An 18,227-nucleotide genomic window follows, 5' to 3' on the forward strand; every position below is an offset into this window, starting at 1 on the left:
AGTGGCTAGCTGCTGCTGGAGGGTCCAGTGGTGGAAATTGGCCAGGCAGGCAAGTGTAAAGTGCTTTGTTTCCCTGTTCTCCTCTCTTTTTGCTATGCTGCACAATGACTAGGCATTGATAGAGTCTGGACAGAGAAAGGGCCAGGGGACACTTGGGCCAGGGGACACTTGGGCCAGGGAAGCTGGTGGGAAGGACTGTGCTCTCTCTCTCTCTCCCTCCCTGTCCTGCTGCTGAACTGAACAGAGACGTCTACGTGGGGTTTTCTTAAGCTGTGATCACACACATCTGAGCTTCATTACAGTGGCAACTTTTCAATTAAGGACGGTTTCCTGTATTTAGAACGCACACACATGTGGAGCGGTATTATGCAAATTTACTTGTTTTTAAACTCTAAATAGGGAATTTAAACTAGGAGTGAATCGTAGGGAGGTCACATAGCCTCACCTTCTCTATTTGATGAGAATTTGTTTAGTCAGGCAATACTGCTTTTATCTAAATAGAGGATGAAGCTACCCTTTTACTTTGTAAAAACTAATTAAAACTATCTTAACTTGCATGGGTGTACAGTAAATTAATTGTCATTAAGTGGGAATCTGAATGTCCTAACCATTCATCATGCTAAAGAAACCCCTTTCTTCTTTGTCAGAATTTTAGATGAGAAAACGAAAAACAAAACAATTAGCAGGAAGCCAAGATTAAGATGCTGAGAACAACAACAACAACAACAATGCCCATGCTTGCATTTCATAGCTGAGTGCTACAATCAGTGTTGTACTGTGTTAAAAGTCAGGTGCTTTCTGCTTCACTCACTCATGAAAAATGACATTTGATTCCCCCCCCCCCTTTAATGACCATTTCCAAATTACTCTGACGGCCAACACAGATGTTACTTTAGGGATATAGGTCTAGGTATGTCTTTCTTACATTTTTACTGTAGAGCAGGTCTAGGGCCCCTGATCTGGATTAGGACCTGAGCGAAGGGGGCAAAGGACCTGATCCGGACCAGAGCATTTCCCCACCTGCAACTTCTATTGCAAAATAGTGACCCATCGCAAATTTCTATGGATCATAATGATCCTTTTTGCAGTACGAATTGTTAGTGCCAAGGCTGTGATCCGGATCAGATCCATAGTTGGGGGAAACGGGTTAAAGTCCCCCACCCCTACATTAAGGTCCCAATCCAGATTGGGACCCCTGTGTCTAATCTAGAGCAAAATTGAAAGAACGTCATAGCTAGCATCTACATCTTCAAAGTAATGTCTCTTTTTGCCCTGAGACAAACTTTTGGACACCTTCTGCTCAAAGTTCCCTTTTAGTTACGGAAATGCTTCATAGGATTGTAAAGTCTTCATGGCAGGGACTTGTCTCTTTTTGCTGATTGAGGTACATAAAATAATGATGATGATTATGTATTCATTTTTAATAACGTTCCAGATGCCTGTAACTAAATATGTCTGTCCACTATATTGCTTCTGAGCCACTTCAATTGTGCGGTCGGGAAAGAAGCCTATGAGGGGCAGGAACGTGGTAACTGTGTTTGGGAAATCTGTGCAATTTATCAGAGAAAAGCCCCTCCCCTCCGATGTCCCACCACCTTGGAAACACCAAAAAGGAACAAGATATCATTAAAGAATGCATTGAATTTGCCACATCACCAGCCAGTATTGCAGTCAGCGTCCACTATCCGCTTCCTTCTTAGCAACATTCTGAATAATACTGAGCTTTAACTGTCAGGAAAAAGCAGCAGCCATTACAGCTCCTACTGTAGCAGGACGGTAAAAAAGACACAAGACATCTGCAAGAGAAAGGTGACAACAGTAAAAAAAATGGATGTAAAGAGAATCAAACATAGGGCAAAGCCAGATGAGGACATACGATTACATCCTGCATCGCTCAAGTGGACTTCTGCTTCTGCCACGAAACTTCCCCTTGCTCTCCTCCCTCCTCCATGCCTCCAGATCTGCTCCAGAGGGTCCTTCAACCCTTCTCAGCAGATTTGGGGGGTGCGGGGGAAATCCGTTCTGCCAGAGGTTTCCATTCCATTGGCAGTGTTGGATACAACCCGCCGAACCAAAATGTTGGTTAGCATTAACCTACTCAGCCACATATGTTTGTACATTCTTACTCTTTCTAATGTGAGTAGAGGGATGGGCTAAGGCTAAATAAGAAAAGGAAGGGGGGAAGGTACAGGGCTGAGATAAGTGGGCAGATGAGGCAGTCATTTGAAGGGTCTGAAAGGACAGAGATAGATGGATACAGAGACCAAGGGAGAGAGAAGTGGAGAGAAAACCACCTGGCTCAGTAATATAGGGCTGATCCACTCACTTACCCACAGCTCCTTCATTTAGCCACATTTTTATATGCCTTCCCAACATTTGGAGGGCGTCTTGCTAGTAATATAATGTGGGGTCTAAAATGGGTGCTTCTGTTCAGGGCTTCAGACCATATGGAAGAGGGAGAAAGGACACCTCCCAGGTAATATGTATAGGATTGAGGCCTTAGTGTCACTTGTGGAAATGACCTTCAATAGAATAGGATCAAAAGTGATCGAGCATCATCGTACTGTGCCACTGGGCGGCAGGCACCATCTCAGAGAGGAATGGTGCTGGTTGCTACTGCATGATGATAGAGAGCCAGGAGCTGATATCTTCCTTGCTTTGTTGTGTAATTAGAAAGAAACTATTTAAGCATAGCTTCTGATTTTGTCACTTCTGCATGGATCATTCTTTGCATCCTTAATTGAATAGCCTTTTCTTGTAAGCTTTGATAACTGCTTTCACTCCACGGCAAGCAAAAGACATCACCATTCTCAAGTATCAAAGCATTGCGTTGAATGAAGTAGCAGACAGCCACACAGTAACTGGCAGGCCCATAAAAGAGAGATGAAAAAGGTCAAATTATAAGGAGCTTGAGAAACAAAACAAAAAAATCTTTACGTTCACTTTTAAATGCTGACTCGTCGACGCGGTATCCGGAGCGAGATTGGAACAACATGGGTGCGTGCTGGTTACGCAGATGTAGAAGAAGGGAGAAGAGAACCACAAGCCAGATGCCAAAGATAACTGACACTCTTATTGGCAGTCTTATCTGTGGGGTTATAGCCAAAGAGAGTTCCAAAATGAAGCACAGATGGGAACGTAACTAGAGATCAGATCATGTACTGATAGAAGCAGTAAAGCAAGGATTCAAATACCAAATATAAGACTTTGAGCTATAATGCACAGCAGGAAGAGATCCGGAGACTTGGTACTTTATTAGTGCCATCCCCTGTTTATACTTATTGTTTGCAAGCTTCATGGTTCAGCCATTATTAGGGACTGCATACTGGTCTGGGTGGATTATGAGTTTTATCCAGTAGGGTTCTTCTTCTTTTCTTGATGTAAGAAGCAGAGTAGTAACAAAGAGGGTGGGGGGAGTAGACATTGAACATTATGGTCTTTAATCATTAGGTTGAAAAGGATTGCCTGGATGTTTGTTGGAACAGATATGCCACTTTGAGCACATCAACCAAAGTTAATCACACTCCCATGGATTTCAGTGGAAGGCTAAGCAAGCACTTAAATTTTTCCGACTGAACCCAACGTGCTTAACTTTGGCTGGATTATGATCTTTACTGGTAGCATTTCTTAGCTGAAAGGGGATTCTAGAGTTGGTTCTCTGAAAGCTTCGAACCTTTGATTTTTTAAAAAGCAAAACATCTCCATATGTCCAGACAGAACTACCCAGGAGCATGTGTGAAATTTGTAATAAAATCTTACTGCTGCCTGTATGACTAAAGAGTGAAAGAGCTGCTTACATAATATGGTGAGAATAACATTTAGAGTATTGGGTTAAATCACTGTCTCTCAGCCTAACCTACCTCACAGGATTGGTGAGAAGTTTTAAAAGCTCTGAGCTCCAGGGAGGACAGGTGACATATAAATACCATAAATATTTTCAAATGGGCATTATTTTATTTCTACTTGTCTCAGTTGCAGATTTTCCAAATAGAAATTATGAACAAAAGAAAAATAGGGTCTCGATTTCCATGTTGTGTGTTAGAAGCCCTTGTTTGCTCTTTTCATTAATGTGGTAGGGCTTTGGGTTCGCCGGTAGCTCCGATTTGAACCACTCCGTCTCTGTGCTTCTAGTGAATTAATGATGTGAATGTCTAAGCAGCCATCAGATTCATAAATCACCAGAAATGAGAGGGATAACACATAAAAGTCTTTTCCTTTTGTTTAGCCATTTATCATTTTGCTTGCACATTAATAAACAGAGCTCCCCTGAGGTAAGCAATGGAAAGATAAATTTTTCTTCCTAATTTTCCTCAATCGTAGCCAGTAGATCATAAGTGGAAAGAGTGGGCTTGTCAACAGCATGTCGTACAGTTGTGGCGACTCTTTATATCCATTGCCAGTAGTAATAAATAAAGAGGGCCGGGCACTTGGGTAGATAATTGTTTTTGTTTACATAACAGGCACCAGGTTTCCAAGTCCGAGGCTGCCAACAAGACCGAGCCGAAAGCGAACACTGTCCCTATCACCTCTGTCTGATCATAGCTTTGACCTTCAGACCATGATCCGGACATCTCCAAACTCCTTGGTCACAATTCTCAACAATTCCCGTAGCAGTTCTTCAGCAAGTGGCTCCTACGGCCATTTATCTGCAAGTGCAATAAGGTAAGGGGCTGGAAAAATAACAGGGTTCTTGGGTGTGTACAAATCTTATAAGAGTGAAACACCAAATGCTTTGATTCACTGCTAGTTATAACCTTTGGTCCACAGGACAGCACCTGTAATCAGGAAATTAAATTAGAATTCCTTCCTAAGGAATGTTTGAATGTTTCAATGCCCACTTCTGAGACTCATTTAGTATAGTACACCTTTTCAGCTAGAAACAAAAGTCCAGCAAAGAAAGGCATGCATTGGGCACAACTTTAGGAGAAAATGCTAAACTTTATGGAACTTTTAGAGAATATGCAAAGTTTAATCATATAATAACCTCCTTCCCAAAAGATGCAAACTGTAGGGCATTGCCAAAACTTATGGTTAACAGAAGCATTGGCTCTGTTTCACCTCCATTGATTAGCCAACTTAGACAAACCCTTATTATAATATTGTGGCCTTAATGACTAGTAGGCATTGATAGGCTTATTGTTCATGAATTTGTTCAATCTTCTTTTAAAGCCATCTAAGTTAGTGGCTGTCATAATGTCCTATGAAATCAAATCCCATAATTTATGTGTTTTGTGCAGAAGTCTGTCCTGAATCTCCCAGTATTCAATTTCATTGACTGACTCCATTCTTTTGTACTTAGGGGATAGCAGCTTTAGAGAAATATAAGGCTGCTGGATTTAGAAGCTTTCTCATGGGCCTGATCTGAAAAACACACCCAGTCACCTATTGCACTACTTCCTTGCTTCTTCATCTTCTTTCTTTCTTTTTGACTGATTGTAAGGAGTCTTAATCAATTACGGGTGGAATCCTATGCAAGCTGAGACAGAAAAAAAGTCCTACAACTGCCAGCATTCGGTAGCCAGTCATGCTGGGAAAGCTGGGAGTTGTAGATTTTTTTTTCTGTCTAAACATGCATAGAATTGCACCCTAAAGAATGCTTTAGTTGCTTAATTGTCTGTTTATTGGATAATTAAGTAATTGATAGAGTTTAAATACAGTTTACATATCCCAAAGGCTCAATGTAGGTACCTTTTTGCAATAATGGAAGTGTGAGAACTTATAAAAGTCACCATTCCTTGTTAGAAGGAAAGGCCATCAGTATTTTATTTTACATTATCCACTACAGCTATGTACCAGGAAACCTAACCAACTATGCCCTTGGCATGTAAACACATTAATTAAACTGATGAAAATTAGCAGCCTTACTGTTTAATGATTGGCTCATTGACATAAAATGTGACATAGCACTATGAATAGACAAGGAAAAGTTCCCTTTAGTGCAACTGGAAGGTATTGGTGATACCCATTATGACTTGGATGCACTATTGGCAGAGATGGTTTGTGGCACACCTGGGCAGAAACAGGAGGCCCAATCAAGTCTCTATTCTTTCCTTTTTCCTTGCTTCTACTGCTTTCCCCCCAACTCAGTAGACTAGAGAGCTGCACATCTTCTTCTGGAGGAGTTGTATTGTCATCCTCGCAAACCCTGGACTTGAATTATGGCACCCTTGCCAAAACTCCTGGCTATCACTGCATATTTCATATTTAAATTGCTATTACTGTGCCACCAGTTCACCATTGAACCATTTCACAGATGAGAGAAAATAAAAACAGTTGTGGGGGAAAATATTTCCAACATTTTAGCGGTTTCATTTTCTGCCACATATGGTTCCAGTTTGGAAACTGTCCTGGAAATATGGAACTGCAGAATTTGGTTAAGGTGGATTCCATAACCATCTCTTGTTAACATTAATCTAGATAATGGCATTTAGTGCTCATTTAATGTTGTGAAGTTGCAGTCTTTTTGCATAATCTTCATAAGTGTTGGATTATTCATATTTACTGATTTGTTTAAACAAATAATTTCAAACTTATCCTATAGGACAGATTTGGATCCACAGAAACTCTGACAGATGATGTGCAAATGATTTATGCATGTTCATGCTTCCTGTCTGAGAAGTGGAATGGCGATTTCTATGCAATTAGGACACACATGTATCTCAGTGCAAGGGTTCCCTGCATAGGAGCTGGTTTCTCCTGAAGATAATCCATTAGGTTATTAATCCAGTGCAAGGGGGATGCCCAAATTCCCCCTTCACCCATTTTGCACAAATCACAGATGTCCTGTCAACTTTTTTGAGTAACATCCAAAGTCACTCTTAGGGTGAAGATACATATTACATTTTTACAGTAATGTGGCCAGATTGGAACTACGCTCACTGCAGCTATTTCAAACGTACCCTCCTTCTCTAGGATTTAGCTCTGAAAATACCATATCTGCATGTTTGCAGCAGAAGCTGGTTATGTACAGCACTGATTGGCTGGTGCTGTGATGTCACAAAGCTACCTTCCTTCCTGGTCTCCAGAGCAGTTAAATTGTTTCTGGTTTGCTTATCATCATCATCATCATCTAAATTAATGAGCATTTAAATTCTCATTTACAAATGGGTATTCAAATGAATACACACGGCATTAAAGCAAGAGTAGACAAGCCTCCTAAAGTTCGAGAGAGGAGAAAGACTGATGGCTAACCAGCGTCCAGTTCGCTGGTGTGCAGGTCTGTCATTTCAATTATGAGTCTGGGAGGAAGCCAGGCTTACACTGTGCCTAAGGAACTCACTGTGAGTCCTCTTTTAATGTCATGCCTGCCTTTGCAGGGAGGGAACTGCAGAAGCCCGCATAACCTTTTTTCTTCAAGAAACCCCAAACATGACAGAAATTGGCAACATTGTATTCTGTGAAGTAAAATGTCCTCAAGAGGTTTGGTTCAGAGTTTGAAAGCACAGGAGTTTTCCTTTTCCTCCAATATCTGACCTCCTCTGTTCCTCATTTGCACAGGCTACCTGAGCAGAAACATAAAATTAACAAGGTCTTGTTAATTACAAACAGATTTTTGCAATATTTAGTTACTTTCACCTTGTGGCTTGGCTGAGATTAAGCTAAACAAAGTTGGAAAGAGATTAAGCAGTTGGGGCCCAAGAGGTTGAGGCAAGTTTAAACAGCAGGAGGAAGAACTGGAACAACCAAGGCTGAAAGAATTGGATGCAAGCAAAGTAAAATCAGTTTGGTTACCTAAAGTCAGCTTTCCTTCCCTAGACCGAAGTTTTGCAAGAGGAAAATTGGCTGCGATTTACTTGTAGAAAGACTCACTTTATTCAGAGAAATTAGTTGATCATTCCTTTTGGAACATTAGATAACCATAGAATAGTTGAGCTGGAAGGGGCCTATAAGGCCATCAAGTCCAACTCCCTGCTCAATGCTGGAATGCATCTTAAAACATGCCTGACAGATGGCTGTCTATGATATGTATATACTCTTCTTTTGTAGCCTGGCCTTCCTTGCACTTCCTGTATGTGTCTTCCCCCCCCCCCCCCAGGTCATTTCTAAGCTTTTTGTGGAGCCACATGGTTTTCTTCTTTTGTCTTCTACCTTTTTCCCTGGCTGGAATTGTTTGTAACTGTGCCTTTAAACTTTTATTTTTTAGAAACTTCCACCCATCTTGGACTACTTTTCTCATTAGTGTCACTTGCCATGGGCCATTACTTATCATAGTTCTGAGTTTATTAAAATCGGCTTTCCTAAAATCCAGAGTACGTGTTTGGCTACACTCAGCTTTTGCTTCCTTTAAAATCAAGAACTCAAGTTATGAAATGGTCACTTTCCCCCTGAGTTTCTGTAACTACCACTTTATCCACCAAGTCATCTCTATTGGTCAGAATCAAGTCAAAGATAGCTGATCCCCTAGTTCCTTCCTCTACTTTCTGTAGGAAAAGGTTATCAGCCACACACGCCAGGAATTTCTTGAAGGGGCCACATTTGGCAGAATTTGTCTCCCAACAGATATTGGGATAATTGGAGTCCACCATTACTACTACATCACACCTCCTTGGCAAACATTGGCAAGTTACTTTTCAAAAGTTTCATCCTCGTCTTCTCCTTGATCAGGTGGTCAGTGGTACCATGTTGGTAGATTCCAACTACCATGTCCGTTTTATTCCTTGCCCCATTTATTTTAATCTAGATGCTCTCAGTGGGGCTACCAGGCTCATCCTCCTGTATTTCTGTGCAGCAATTTTTCTTTTTTCTTTTTTTAACATATAGTGTGACTCTATTTCTTCTGTTCTTTTTGAACAAGAGCAGTTTCCCTCATGCATAAGGGCAGTTTCCCACACATGGTTCTTTGCTCATTTCATATTATTTTTTGAAGTGCCAGAGCTCCTTTGCAAAAGCACATGAGCACAAAAGGATACTATGCAGTATATTTTTCAGTTTCTGCCTTAAATGAGTAATCTATAATTCTGAGCAGTCTGTGAACACACACATGCAGATCCAGAGAAGAATGCATACATGCTGCATGAGCCCGAGAATGCTAGAATCACTAAGGGCATGATCCAATCCAGAACTTGGAGGCAGTTGAGTATCCAATGAAGGGTGGGAGGAGAACAGCAGCTCTGAACTCAGGCCATCCTGTATTTCCGCAAGACAGGCATTTTCGCCCGTTTAATAGCAGTGGCTCAGAGGGGGAGGGAAGGAGGCTGGAATGGCAATAGGAAATGGCATAGCACAGCCACCCCGGTATCCTCCCCTACCCTTCCCTGGGAACACCCTTTTTTCCCTGTCTCTGCTGTCTGGTTTGAGAGTATGGAGAATTAGCCAGTGCAGTTCTGTCTGTGTGGCCAATTAGGGGACGGGGCAAAGAACGCATTTTTCTGGTTCGGAGGTCGGAACCCTTTGTCCAAGCTCGGAGCCAGGAAACCGACTTATCCTATGCCCCCACCCCCTATGTTGTCTGGTTGGCCTAGGATTACTCTCTCTGGGCTTTTGCCTGATTCTTCTTTTTATATTTTGCATTTTATGTTGAAATATTGCTAAGCCTAAGTAATCTGTTTTGCTTTGCATTCACTATTACAAAAAACATTTTTAAGTGTGCTTTTGAGTGTTCCCAAGTCCTGGACATCAGCCAGAGTTGTGCAGAGGCCCTCCAAACAGCTGGCATTTAAGACTTCTGAAAGCTCAAATCTTTGAGTTAGTCAACAAGCCACAGGTTAGAAAGGCTCCTAAGTCTTGGGGGTGTAAGAGCTATACAATTTCGTTTTGTGTGATTTCTTTTTCAACAGAACACTGTCCCTCAACGATAATGCAAAATTCGACACAAAAATTGAAACAGATCTGTCTCAGTCTACATATTTAGTCATCTTTTAGGATAGAAATAAGGAATTAAAGATATAAAATAAACAGAAGGGCTGGCTTACATTATTGTAGTCATTTAAAAAACTTAAAGAGTACCAAAAAAAGAACCAGATGTCTCTTGGCGTCAGATCCTTTTCTTTCTGCAAAGCTTTAAATTATGCCATAACAACCCATTGTTTTTTTTCACTTGAAGATTTCAGATTCCACAGATACTGAAAGCTATACTTCATGGGCTGAATTCTGTCTCTAGTTTAACCTGTGTATCCTTCTTGATTCATGTTCAGACATCAGAATTACTTTGTTGGTGCATATCTTTGTGAGAGGAAAAAACTGCTCACTTAACATCTGCCCAAAATAAAGCACCAGGCTCAGGAAAACAAAAAGATAAAAATGGATCCAAATAGAAGTTCTGCTGGGCTGATGCTATCATATGCCCACCTTAGAGGTTATAAGACCAGGATTCAGCAAGAAACACAAGTGAAATAAAACCTTATGATACTGATCCAACTCTAATGCATTGTTTCATGTGACTACAGAGTGTCTGCATCAAACGCACCCCTGAAGTTGAATGGGGGTTGGATGAGCATCATGAAGCATCTCCACATCAGATCAACACCATTCCTGTCAGCTCCATAGCAGACCTCCCTTGTTAAAACAGTGCTACATTTTGCAGTTCAACCGAGTCAGCACACAAGGAGCACAGCTTTCCTAGTATCATAGAATCATAGAATAGTAGAGCTGAAAGGGGCCTATAAGGCCATTGAGTCCAACCCCCTGCTCAATGCAGGAATCCACCCTAAAGCGTCCCTGACAGATGGCTGTCCAGCTGCCTCTTGTATGCCTCTAGCATGGGAGAGCCCATGTCATCCCTAGATAATTGTTTCCATTGTCATACTGCTCTAACAGTCAGGAAGTTTTTTCTGATGTCCAGCCGGAATCTAGCTTCCTGTAACTTGAGCCCATTGTCCCATGTCCTGCACTCTGGGATGATTGAGAAGGCATCCTGGCCCTCCTCTGTGTGACAATGTTTCAAGTATTTGAAGAATAATAGGAAAGTACCTCGTAGCTTCAGAGTTGTGCGTGACAGGCCCCACCCCAGCCTCCATGCCATATAGAAAACTTCTTTTTGAAACTGGTGTGTGTGTGTGTGTGTGTGTGTGTGAGAGAGAGAGAGAGAGAGAGAGAGAGAGAGAGAGAGAGAGAGTCTTGTTCAAAGGGAGGGGGAAAGTCAAAAATTATCATGGCCCAGGCAAGCCCTTGGATATACCTTGTGTATAGGATGGCCACTTATGAATCACCAAAAAAAGATTAAATGTATTGCCCAAAAAGAGGACAAAAGAATACACCAATTTGAATACAATTTGCATGTGCTGATTTATGTGTATAGATGCAAATTTAGAAAGAATTATTATAATTTAAAGAGAAATGCAGTACGTTTCACCGTAGGGTGGAAGTCTGTGACCAGATGACCTGTGTGCCTTGCTCAGTCTGCTGATGGACAATTTCAAGGCCCAGCTGTGCCACCTGATGGTTCTTTATCATTAAATTGAACAGGACAGCCCTTCAAATAGAGGATGATTTCGAAAAAGAGGACAGTCCTCTGGCAGCCCTTCAAACAGAGGACTGTCCTTTGTAAAAGAGGACACATGGCCAGCCTACATTGTGCAGGTTTTTTTTTTAGTGCCTCACTTACAATTCCATTAAAATCAAAAGGACTTACAGCTATATAATGGTGGCTTGCCACTTAAATGTTAAGATACAGTAAATGTGAGTTAAATAACTTAAAACTTGTCAAGGAAACATTTTCAAAGAAGCCCAATGAAAATGTGAATATTCATCAAAGGATATGAAAATGCCGGGATTGCAGAGGGAAAAAGAAATCCATCCGGGAAACTTGCCTACCAAACTTCACTATGGTGTGGGATGAGAGTCAGAGAGAGGTTTTCTTTTCCAGTAAAAACCTGCAGATAAGCCTCCTGACTTTACATGCATAAGTTTCCTCAACTTGAGGGAAGCAACCCCTTCCATAAAATCCAGTCTGATTTTATGGAAGGGGTTTTGGTGCCTTTATAGCCTTCTGAAAACTGGGGGTTGCATATCTCTTGTGGAATATCATGACAAATGTTCACAAAATAAAATATATCTTAACATTTAGCAACAGCTGTTCTGAGGTAAATTCCACAACTGTGACCGGCAGCTAAGCGACCTGCTTAGGAGGACAGCCACAAAGTAGCCACAATGTTTGGTTTTGATTATAAGGTCTGCTTTTCTTCTTCTTGAAGTCAGTTCCATAAAATATGATGCCCTCATGTAATTGAAATGTAATTTGTTGACCTGTTTTACCTCCAGTTTTAGAATTTTAGAGAATGGGGATTAGAGTTGGAGAAGGTTGCAGTCATAGAAGCCCAGAGTTCATGGGAAAATTTAGAAAGATGGCAGTCTGTGCTGGCATGTTTCTTCTGAGATCTGTTTCAAAATTGAAAAGAAATATAACATACTTTAATTTTATCCATTTATCTTATTTTATGTATTGCATTTCTTAGCTGCATTGCAAAAGTCTGTAGTCTTCCCAAGGCAGCTTACAATGTAAACACAGAATTCTGTATCAATAACAAATTCATAAAAATCATTAATTTAAATACCCATTTAAAATAAATCAGTAGCAAAAGCATAATCTATAATAAAAGCCTTCAATTGAAAGGCTTAATTGAGAGGCCTAGCACCCTCTCAAAAACAACAGATGACAGCAAAGATATATCTCTTGGGAGGGAGTTCCACAGAGAAGGGGCCACTACTGAGAGGGCCCTATATTTAGTGCACACCAATCTTACAGGTCTTAATGCTGGGCCAGGAAGTAGTCCCTCCAATGATGATCTTTAGTGTGGCCACATTCATAAGGGTGTAGGCGGTGCTTGAAATAACTAAACCCAACCAGTTTAAGAACAAAGCCAGGTCTTTGAACCAGGTCCAGAAATGCACCAGCTGGTACAGAACTGGAGTAATATGAACTGATCATCTAGCCCCAACAAGGACTCAAATGGCCATGTTCTGCACCATCTGAAGTTTTGGAACTGTTTTCAAAGGCAGCCCCATATAGAGCACATTACAGTTGTGCAGTCTGGATGTAACTAGGGCATGCATAACAGCCTTCTTTGTGGATTCAACTCCAACCCTCTGCACCCCATGCTTTTTAAAGACATAAGTATTTTTCTCCCTCTTGCAGAGTTTTAGAAACACATGTTAACATCTGAAACCAAAATAAAAAATAATCAGGGAGTAAATATTTATCTTCCCTGTTATTCTGTATGTAGAAAAAGGCCTTGACCACACTCCAACATAAAATTAAGTGTGCTTCAGGCCACTGAAATCAATAGCCTGAAGTGCACTCTACCACACACAAGATAACTTATGAGACAGAGCCTCCATGCCCAGTTAAGTAGAGACTCCATCCCTGAAACTCTTTTTCCCTTTTTGTGGGAGAAAAATGGTATGAAGAATGTTTCTGCAGAGTCCGGCACTTGTGTGGACGTTTTGGCTCATCTTTGTGGTGGAGGAAGAAAGGGGTACAGGACATAAACACATGTAATATGTGAAATAGGGCTTTGTGTTTGCTTGTGGCATTCATACCTCAAAATTTGTGAGGGCATATTATTTGTTTACTGTAATCAAGAGGGGGTTCGTTGTGAAACCACAGCTTTTGGTGAACCAAATAGTAAATTTCTTGGACCTGATATTTTTGTAAGGCACCCATGCATCCTTTAAAAATTGGATTGACTCAAAGCCTCTCTTAGGCCCTACATTCCTTCTCTAATTTTTAGTTATCAGTCAAATCCACACAATAGTTTCCTGCTTGCAAATCCCTGGGGTGGGTGTGTGTGGACTGGTCTGCATGACTCAGAAAAGGCTGGTCCATGTGGATTTAAAGAAATCCAAACTCATTTTATTACTTCAGTTTACAGGTGGAAAGTATCATAATGGAATCTTCCTTCACAAAAAGATTCTTGCACTCAGCCTATACTGAAAAACTTTCTTCCTGACATGCTAGATTTCTGTGTTATGGGTTGTTTTGTTGTATGAAGGAACATCCATCCTCTGACTGATTTCTGAAAGGCTGCCAGGTTTTTTTTAATCCTTACCCTCTCTCTTCCTTCCTCCTAATTCCTACCATTACTTCTCATCTTTTTTGCTTCCATCCCACCTTTTTCCAAATCATAAAGCAGCCCCCAACCCTCCTGATGATAGCATCTTGTGTAAAAGTGACCCTTAATCCCAGCCAGGTAATTTCTCCTTTAAATGGTCTTTAGAAGCTGTTGGGGAGAATTGTTCTCAGGCAGGGGCCTACACTAGTTAAGATGTCCTGTTGGCTTTGCACAAGTTGCCATTTAAGCGAGTGTTTCTACTCACTGTCTCTCACCAATTGATGCTCTTTCTTTCTAAGCCAGTTCTTTTGTTCAATCTGAAGTGTGTTTAACCTGGAGTCTGGTGGAGTTGGGATCTATACTGTTAGCTTTTAGGAGAATTTCCAAAAATCCCAGCCATTCCAGCAGGAAGCTGAGCATCAGTGAAGAAATACAGAGAGAAGGACTGTGGCTCTCTTCCCTACTGTGTCTTTTTGCTTCCACTGCTGCTTATGATGTTGCTCTTTTATTCGTACATCACTGGCTCAAGGAGACGAATAATTCCTCTTTGTCTTCTGTACAGCAAGCTGTTTGCTGGGATACAAGTTGGACAACTCATATGCCAAGTGTAGGGACACTGCTTTGTAGGAGTAAGTCAGAGATTGATCACTGCCATTTGAAGGAAGAATGGATAAAGTGAACCTGATACGGGCAAAATGGTGGCCATTGTAACTCATTTGTATTGGTATTTTACAGTGGCCAGGGGACAGAGAATAAATTCTGCTCTTGGATATATAGCTGAAAGAGTTATTTAAAAAAAAAGAGGGGAAGAAAGAAAGAGAGATGGAGACAAACTAGGAAGCCAGTGTTGATGATTTCCATTAATTCACCATGCCTTTGGTTGGTGTATTTTAGCCTCATGAGTTCTCTTACCTGTAGATGTTTACAGATATAGGTCATTTTGGCACTAAGCCCCATGTAGAAGCACACTCATAGTGCAACTCTGTGCATGTTTCCTAGGAGGTAAGTCCCACTGTCTTCAGTGGGGCTTGCTTCCAAGTCAGTGTGCACAGGATTGCACGGTCAGTTTGTTTTGGGCCCACATTCACTCTTTTCTCTGGGATCAAGCTTGAATACCTGTTTGCAGCACTGATGGACTGGCCTTTGTGTCCATCACCAAGCCACTTTCCCACTTCTTGGAGCAGTATTGCAAGTGTAAAAAACCTCGAAAAAATAAATAAAAATAAAGCATCAATCAAAGATATGTAGGGTGGGGAGGGGTTAGGGTTAGATGCTGACTATCAGCATCTGAGGCTGTACATGCTTCTTTAGGAGAGCGAATAGGGTTGTGTGGGGAGGCCAAGTTCACCCTGAAGCAGAAACCCCACACCTGCTCCTGTTTGTAGGAACATCTGAAGGCTGCTAAGTGACAAATTCCAGAAAGACATAAGCTTTCATGGGTATGTCATCAAATGGTCTGTGTGGAAAACACACAATTTACATCTTATTTATCCATTGTTGTCTTTTTTATTTGAAAACTTCATGGTTGAGCCTAACATTTCAAATTCATCTATGTTATAAATATTAACTGCTCTAAGTCTCACTGTTTTTCCCCCCAAGGAACTTTGTGGATTTTAGTTGTGGGAGATGGTGGTAGGGATCTTGAATAAAACACTCTTCCAGCTAATCAGATTTTCTGCATTAGGAATGCACAGCTGTAATGCCTACCACCTCCTCCAGCTGTACCAGTGGAAGTGGTCTTTACTTCTGGTCTAGCACCTTATCATAGTTACTACTCAAAGATCATTATATGTGGTGGTGGTGGCTGTAGGAACCACAGCTAAACAGTTTAGTTTTGCACTTCTCATCCACAAGCCCTGTTTGCTCCTTACATTGGACACCCACACAAATCCCTTCAACATGATAGTGACAGATTTGATTTTAAACCCACAGATTTGTTGCCATATATGTAGTTTGGCTCTGAGGCTGCACTCTTTGCTTTCTTAATCCCATTGATCTCAGTGGGATTTACTTCTGAGTAAATATGCTTAGCATAATGCTGCACAATGTTTTATTATGTTTTATGTACAGAGAAATCTCTGCCCTTCCACTATGAATAATAGGAATATTTTCACTATATTTCAAGTTGATTCACTTCCACAAAACTAAAGTGAATGTACAGTAAGAAGAATGGCTTGCCAACCATTTCCTAAGAATAAACTGAAACCTGCCTGAACTAAAATTCAGAAAAACTACAAGAAAAGGAAAACTGTTCAATAACAGTATTTATTGCAATAACAAACTTTAGATAAAGAAAAAGAATGGGTGACATGGTGTTTTACAGTACTTTTATTGATAATGTTGCTGTGTTACATTCCTCTATGTGAAGCAATTTCTTTAATCTTGGCTCATGGTCCACTCTTTCATATGTCTCGAGATCTTATTACAAGGGGGAGAGAAAATCAATTGGTTAAATGTGTTTTGAACACCATGCTTGTCATATCACTCATTTGTTTGCAAAGATGGAAAGCTCAGACCATCCAGAATGTCACCTAAAGAATTTCTATCAGTGCCGTTTGGTTGCAGAAACTGATGGATTAACCTCTTCCCCCTCTGAAATTAGTGATCAATGAGCCTCAATGTAGAAATATTCCAATGGGAAAGCGTCTGCTCCCCCTTCCAGTTAAACAACAATAAATGTCTATTAAAGCCCATTATGCATGCTAATACCTGTCATCACTTCATTACTCTACTGTATTTCCCAGAGCACACTCCAGCCTAAAGAGCTATGCTGTGCTTCAATAAAATGGTACTGGGAAACCATTCCCTGTGATATATAATGCAGAAACAAATTGTTTGAAATCAAAGCCCCTCAAAAATATAATAGACCATTGCAAGGTTTTCACCAGCTTCATTTATATATCTTATAAATTTATATATCTTATAAATTTATAATTTATATATCTTATAAATTAAGATATATTCAAGGGTGTGTTTTAGAATCTACTAAATATATGTATTTTTAAAAAACAATACACACCAAATATTTGTGTGTGTTTAAAAAAAATGCCTATAAAATGTATGTGTGTGTTATTTTTGAAGAAATCAAAGTGCATTATAATGTCATTGGTGGATTAAATGCAAATCTAGAGTCTATCATAATTATGATTATGGTTTAGCATATTAGCTGAACACATTGCTCTGAAATGGGGTGAAAGAATCTGAATTATTTCAAAAGAACAATTCTAGCTCTTTACTATACATTTTGTCAGTTTGACTACAGTCCATAAAGAGGGGGTTGACATGTCAATGCGATTAAGTTACTCTTATTCCTGGGGAGATCTCTGTATTGCAATAGTTTGCCCATTTAAGAATACCAGAGAGAATTTTACAAGTCTTTGAGGAACTCCTTTTTCATTCTGCATTGTATCCTTTTAATAAAGGGAGGCAGGAATGTCCCCAAAACAGTAATTGTTCACAGCAAGAGTTAGAGGGAAATTGGTAATAATATTCAGTTATTGCAGCCCCTTAGTCCTTGCCTGTGTTCCCTGTAAGCAACCATGAATGATTACAGCACGACTTAGCTAAGGTAGCCTCTATGGATGATTGATAGGACATTAATCAAAAGATGCATATCAGCTTCAGAATTTGTTCACAAGCTTTCTTCTAATAGCTGATTTCATGTTCACTGAGCTCTATGCCAGTTTGTTCAATTTATTCTTCAGTGTACAAGCCATTCATCATGGAACACAATGATTTAACACATACACAGACTCACACACACTCTTTCCCTTTCAGGAGCCAGAGATTGGAGTGGGTATAACTACTCTCTTTGGTTCATTAAAATACTCTCCAAACCCATGCATGCCTACCATATTCTTTTGTCATTTTAAGCACTCTACACTTGCAAAAAGCACTTTACTAACCTCACATAAGGGTCAAAAAGATCCCAATTAAGTCATAGCTAAAAACACAAAACAACAATTACATTACATTACATTTTTATCCTGCCTTTTATCATTAATTGTTCTGGGTGGCATACAGGGTACTCCCCCACTTTTTATATCCGCAACAATACAATAAAGAGGATCAAAAGACAGCAGTAGAAAAAGACAGGAACAAAATAAGACAGCTGCACCAATATAATTAATTCCCAACGTGTTTCGAGGAAATGCTTGATGAAGGGAAATTTAATGCTTCTTAACAAAACTGCTTAGGACAGCCCACCTATTGATGAGAAGTTGTCCCAAGCAGTTTTAA

General features: G+C 40.4%; 1 protein-coding gene across 1 annotated transcript in view; it reads left to right on the forward strand.

The window, feature by feature from the left end:
* Positions 1-18,227, forward strand: part of GLI3 (GLI family zinc finger 3) — a 258,888-nt gene that overhangs the window by 178,535 nt on the left and 62,126 nt on the right. Inside the window, exon 7 of the mRNA XM_063129442.1 lies at positions 4,461-4,662. Coding sequence (XP_062985512.1) covers positions 4,461-4,662 — 202 coding nt within the window. The remainder of the gene's footprint in view (positions 1-4,460; positions 4,663-18,227) is intronic.

Source organism: Elgaria multicarinata, chromosome 1, assembly GCF_023053635.1.
Source record: "Elgaria multicarinata webbii isolate HBS135686 ecotype San Diego chromosome 1, rElgMul1.1.pri, whole genome shotgun sequence".
Classification (NCBI taxonomy): domain Eukaryota; kingdom Metazoa; phylum Chordata; class Lepidosauria; order Squamata; family Anguidae; genus Elgaria; species Elgaria multicarinata.